Here is a 6,309-nt window from a genome sequence, read left to right on the forward strand (position 1 = left end):
CATCTTTTTTTAAAATATGAAAGTTTAAAGTATGTAACCAAATGTTGTCAAATTCGAAAGTTTATTTGCAACGAAGAAAACGTGCTATTCTATGCTAATCTGTATACCTGCCATTCTAACGAGCTTAATTACTGTTTCGCAAAAATTGCGGTACCTATAGAAGTATGAGTATTTGTTTCAGTTGTGCAATCAATGTAATATGCTCAGATCTTCTGTAACCTCGTTATCTTCTTCATACTGACACTGACAGATCATATCTCCATGATTATGATACTAGGAATGTATAGGTACATAATTTGAAGGTGAACTATATGTACAAAACGTCACGAATACCAGAACTGGCGGCCACTATATGACATGTGGCTCTGCCCACCGACATAGTAATACAGTAGGGTAGCTGTAACAAGGGTCTCGTTCAGCCTGCAGACTGCACGCGGCGCGGCTGCGGCGCGGCGCCCGGCCGGCACGCCGTTAATAATTATAATTGTATTATTTACGCTCATAACGCTCCGATATTTTTTTTGTAAATACTGAGTCGTAAGTATTACTTGTGCCGAGACAACCTTTATGTTACGTTATTATTCAAATGTAAACTGTACCTGTAGTGGTTCATAACATCGGCAAACAAGTTTAACGTTTGTATTTTTACGTCTACCAACGGCAAATACACGGATGATGTAACTTTCGACAACATCTTAGCTAAGGCAGATATTTGATAGGTACAACATTAAATTTGCATAGAATCATAGAACCCGGATCCTGCCGGCGCGCACAACGCCGACAGCGCCCGCTGGAGGTGTAGCGTCCACTCATGAATATTCACCAGATTTGGATTACCGCCATGAAGTCATTCACCGGACCAACCGCCGCATGCGCAGCACCGCGCCCGCCGTCACGCGCGGGCTCAGGGGTTACGTAAACAAACAAACTGGTTGGGCATCGCGCGACCACTTTATTATATTAAAATTTATGTACAAAAATATAAAAAGAGATGTTACACAATATCACATTCACTGTCTTGTACTTGCGTCACCAATAAATTAAATACATATTAGTCAACGGCAGCGGCGCCGTGAGAGGAGCACCCGCGGCAGGCGGCGCCCTGGGGCGGGCCCGGGCCGCCGCCCCGCGCGCCGGGGCTGATACTCCACACACCAGCTGCAGCCGTCCTCGCCGCCCGCCGCTGCAGCCTCGTTACTATATTTGTACCTAGTATTGCCATCTAGTTGGACTTAAAATCTAATCACGTTTAACATCGTCGTGGAGGAGAGTGTGGCCCTCGCGCGGCGGGTGGCAGGATGGCGGTACAGCTGGCGGTTACTGGCGGCCGACCTGGTCAATCTGGCTCTGCAGGTTGTTGATCACCTCCGACGGCACCTGGTCGCCGAGGATCTCGAACAGGTTGATCCTCTGGTTGCCGGGGATTGACTCGTACGCCGCCAGCTCGATGCCCTCTTGCACCTGCAGAAAACATATAATTTAATGTCTGGTTCCGTTTCCTTGTCGTCGTGAAGACGAGAGGTCCCGCTGATAAAAGTATCAGTGGAGGTGTATAGTGTGTGGTGGTCGCTCACCTTCTGTATCTGGGCGTCCTTGGGTATGAGCAGGGTGTTCTGCGCCTGCTTGATGGCCTCGTTGGTAAAGGCTCCGCCCTCGCGCTGCGGCGCCGCCGTCGCCGCCGCCACCACAGCCAGAACGCACAGCACGTACCACTGCATCGTCAGATAAGGGAATCTCGGGAACTCTCTGCAATTTATATACACAACCGTTATACACAACCGTATTACTGAACTAGAATAAAATAATTATGCAAGTAAAAAAAAATCGCTAATCCAACGCAACACTTTCTAGAAGGAATGGGTTTCTTCCTGATCGTGCGCGCAAAAAATCGTAGTTACTTATATAAGATCGATCAGTGAGATGTGTATTACGATAGGAGCACGCGCAAGCGAAAGTGGACGTCTACCAGCACCGCTCATATCACTTACACTTTGAACACTTTTTCACTTAGACTAGATCACTCGAGAAGGATGGTGAGGATAGAGACGAATGATGGAGGACACTGCGAGAGCCCGGCCGGAGCCGTGCAGTTTGTTTTCTTTAGATTAAAAAGATAAGTGATAATGACGCGCTCGATGCAGAGCAATAGCGAGTGAGAGGTGGTGGAGCAGTAGAGTCGGGACCTGGCAGGTGTCGGGTACCATATCTCACCTGTAAGGCAGCGCAGGAGTGGAGCGCGCGCGCGTCGCCGCCGCTGATATAGCGCCCCTCCCCCGCCCCGCGCGGCACTTTCACCCGCGAGTGCGCAACGCCGGCGCCGCCGCTGCGCCATCTCCGGCGCACGGCCACGAGACCCGCTGCTTTATCTAACGAGCTCGATCAAAGCTCTCCGCGAGCTTTAGCGCCCCAGCTATACTTAAACGTAACATAAATAACACAGACATCCCCTCAATCAACCTGAGGCTGTGAGGAGCATCCTCCACCACGCTGTTCCACTCGCATATCGCGACCAACTGATTAACGTGCCTTCCGAAGTACGGAATCATCACTTTTTCAGGTCCTTCAGCCTGCAATGTCAAACAAAGGTCAGTTACATAAGTAAGTGGTTTTCAAGGGTGTCCTCACCGAGAATCGAACCCGGACCTCCGGATCCTGAGCATTGGGCGCTCAGGCATTGGGGCTCTAGCCACTAGACCACGGAGGCTGTTAACGAAGTATAGTTAACTGTTAGACACTTGATTTAAGTATGACATTAGTTATTTATTGAACAAGAGAAGAAAGTTGTGCTTTTTGAGCGAGTGCTGAGTTTCAATCACGAAAAGAATTGAGAGAACAGATTAGTAATGCTAAATTAAACCTATATTTCTAACTGGTATTACGTAGGTGAAGAAATATTTCCATACCTCTATTAATATTTGGATGTTTTGAACATGATCAGAGAATTTACAGTTCATTTGCCAAAATTGACTGCAGTAGATAACTGGTGTAAGTACTGAAGTGGTAAAAATTATCCATATTTCATAGAAGTACCTAACGGTGAACAATTGTAAAGGCGATGACCTGGTTTTTTATTGCTATGGGAGAACTTATATTGTTTGTTCTATTGCTTTTTTGCAATAGCTATCCATTAGTTCCACCCGCTGGCTCCAGGGCCACGCCGGGCGGCCATTGAATATTATCACTCTGATTGACACTCAATGCTCCGAAATACATACACTCGCGTCTCACCCATTATTACTTATTATATAAAGCAGTTGATAGGTAAGTATTTGTGCACCTGAAGATGGATATCAGCAGCCGGCGGAGACAGCTCCCTATACTTACATAAACTGCCTATATACGTCCCACTGCTGGGCACAGGCCTCCCCTCAATCAACCGGAGGGGATATGGAGCATACTCCACCACGCTGCTCCACTGCGGGTTGGTGGAGGTGTTTTTACGGCTAATAGCCGGGACCAACGGCTTAACGTGCCCTCCGAAGCACGGAATCATCTTACTTTTTCAGACAATCAGGTGATTCAAGCCTGAAAAGTCCTTACCAAACAAAGGACAGTCTCACAAAGTGATTTCGACAATGTCCCCATCGGGAATTGAACCCGGACCTCCAGATCGTGAGCCTAACGCTCTAAACCCCATACTTATACCAATCAAAACACTAATTTCTTGAAGTAAGTAAGTATAATGAAATGGCTAGCAGGATCAAAGGATCAACCATTGCTAATACCTACTCCTATATAGTTACCGTACGATTCTGTGCATGAAGACGCTTGAAAATGCTAGTAATTACCAGATACCTAGATACATTATAATAATACAAAACACGCTAGTTTATATTAGTTCCCAACGACAGGCTAAATATGTCTACTTTGCTTTGTGACTTTGTGACAAAATTATTCCACGGATTTAGTAGCGTCGTCGATGCGACGCGAAGAAATAAACCGGTAATTGGATGGTCGGTTAGTGCACTTATTTGTTTTTGTGAAGGTCCGGGTATTAGCTTACATACTTAGTTACGGGTGTTAATGAATTAGAATGTGGCAAAAGTTTAGAATAACATGTTATATTGACCATGGGTGGGTGTGCGTTCATTTCATTATCCTTTTTAACCGACTTTTGAGCCGTATGTAAGTAATGCACAATATTCGTAAATATTACGTTAGCTTCTGTGAGCTTTTAAACACGTGTTCTATACGTTTATGTGTGTGTGTCCACGCATTTCTCAGAAACTACAAATCATAAACAAATACATAGCATCACGCCTGTTAACTGAAGGGGTAGGCTGAGGTGTATAGTTTATACACCCATTCTTCGCCAGCTATGTTTAAGTCCCATGTAATTGTTGGCGAGCCACAAACAAATCGTATTGCAAGTATCATCAAATTCAGCCCAGAAGTTTTAAAGTTATGGCCAAAAACATTATTATGGAACGATTACAATGATCTCGTTGATGTCTTTTGTATGAAACAAGCTCTTACCAGTGTCAGTGGACAACGTGAAGCCGCTTGATGTCATTTGATATTATTTATGTATTGCAATAATTCTTTTTTTAGATAATAATGCAAGTTTAATCAAATTCGGTTTATTTGTTTCCATGTTACGGTGAAACAGCCGCTAAATAATAAGTTTACCTATGAAATTGCCGTTCTGCAGTACGGGCCCGGGGCCATATTTGTTTGGATAAGAAGAATTCTAATTTCAAATTAATTTTATTTTAAAAACATGGAATTCTATTTCCTAAAGTACTTCATTTGTTTATTGATTAGTGTTACATTTTCATCGCATTTCAATCTTTTTCGTCATCATGGATACGTTAAAAGTTCGACTAATTATGGAATATGAGTACCGTCGTGGAAGCAACGCGGCACAAGTGGCACGCAACATCAACGACGTTCACGAGCTGACACTACAAACCACCGCACCACATGTTATTGGTTTGCTCGCTTCCGTTCAGGAAATTTCGACCTGAAAAATGAACCTCGCGGTTGTCCGAAGACTTTGGTTGACAATGACGAATTAAAGGCGATTGTGGAAGCTCACGATACACAATCTACGGCTGAATTCGCAGCAGCTTTCGACGTTAGCGTCGAAACAATAGTGGTCCATTTGCGTCGAATTGGCAAGGTAAAAAAGCTTGACAAATGGGTGCCCCACGAACTCCATGATCGCCAGCGCGAAGTACGCGCCGAGACGTGTCTTTTTTTTGACGTGACTTACTGTAGATTTGCCGCAGATGGCATTAACTACTTGGCCGGACAAATGGGGAGCGCTGAAGGCTCTTACCCGGTACAACGTTTAAGACAACATTGAAGTTATTAGTTTCGACTGTACTAATAGATGCTGAGGGTCATTTCATGTATAAGTATCATCATTAGTAGCTAATGGTTTGAGTGAAAATAAAAAAAATTGGAAAACGGTCAATAGCCTCCTAATAATCCTACCTACTAATAATCTATGGACTGTTATACATATTTGTGTTGGTCTGAAATAAACGTTATATTATTATTATTATTATTAATAGGTTACAAACGGTTACATTAAATGAATTATATGGGGCCTGTTATATGCGAGTGTTTTGATAACATAGGTACCTGGATATCTACTCTAGTCTACACAAAGAAAAACTAAAAAATATAAACTTAATTAAAATAAAAAAACCTACTTACTTATTTCAAAGTTCGTAAAGGTAAGATAAAGTAAAAAATAAGTAATAATATTTTGCTGAATCTTAAAAAGTTAGAATCTAAAATCTGAATCCGGCGGAAATAGAAAGTCGGTCGTCGAACTGCATGTTCCACCCGTTGTCATAGGTACTACCTGAGTAAAGCAACCACAGTGGAGCAAGTGCAGGGTTGCTGGTAGCGCCGAAGTCGGTTTAATTTTCTTAAATTACTTTTTTAGAGTTGTGTGTCATGTGTTACGTCTACACTGGTGCTGACGAGACGAGCGTCTTTCACAAATCTGCATCGGCGTGGTGCTGTAATAGTGCATCACGATAACGAATGCACAGTAGTATGGACAAATGGATCGTAAAACAATAGCACGGGCGCATGCGCATAATGTTGCGCAACGCGGAGCAGCGCGGTCGCAGCCGCGGGCGATGCATCTCCCGAGATCAAATGTCTTCGTGTTACTGTTGCAAAACAAAGGTAGGGAAAGGCGATAGCTGGCCACAGTCAGAGCTCCGCGGACGCGAGCAGCCAATGTTTAGTCTAGGTCCGCATCATTAATTCGCGTCCATAGTCCCTCTGAATATCGGTAAGTTGGTATCTACTCGGGAAGGTATAAGGGAAGTTCGTGTACGTACTAGT

General features: G+C 44.1%; 1 protein-coding gene across 1 annotated transcript; it reads right to left on the reverse strand.

The window, feature by feature from the left end:
- Positions 1–946: 946 nt before the first annotated feature.
- LOC126367588 (uncharacterized) lies at positions 947–2,261 on the reverse strand. Its single transcript, XM_050011175.1, has 3 exons — positions 2,212–2,261; positions 1,575–1,746; positions 947–1,461 (listed from the first exon to the last, which is right to left on the reverse strand). Exons 2-3 carry the CDS (start codon positions 1,716–1,718, stop codon positions 1,318–1,320), a joined length of 288 nt encoding a protein of 95 aa, XP_049867132.1. The 5' UTR covers positions 1,719–1,746; positions 2,212–2,261; the 3' UTR covers positions 947–1,317.
- Positions 2,262–6,309: the final 4,048 nt, after the last annotated feature.

The sequence above is a fragment of the Pectinophora gossypiella genome, chromosome 6 (genome assembly GCF_024362695.1).
Source record: "Pectinophora gossypiella chromosome 6, ilPecGoss1.1, whole genome shotgun sequence".
NCBI lineage: Eukaryota > Metazoa > Arthropoda > Insecta > Lepidoptera > Gelechiidae > Pectinophora > Pectinophora gossypiella.

Excerpts from the sequence above, each read along its gene's own strand:
- LOC126367588 (XM_050011175.1), bottom strand. The coding sequence starts at position 1,718 with ATGCAGTGGTACGTGCTGTGCGTTCTGGCTGTGGTGGCGGCGGCGACG. Across the intron at positions 1,462-1,574 it reads AGGACGCCCAGATACAGAAG|GTGCAAGAGGGCATCGAGCT; the intron begins GTGAGCGACCAC and ends TGTTTTCTGCAG.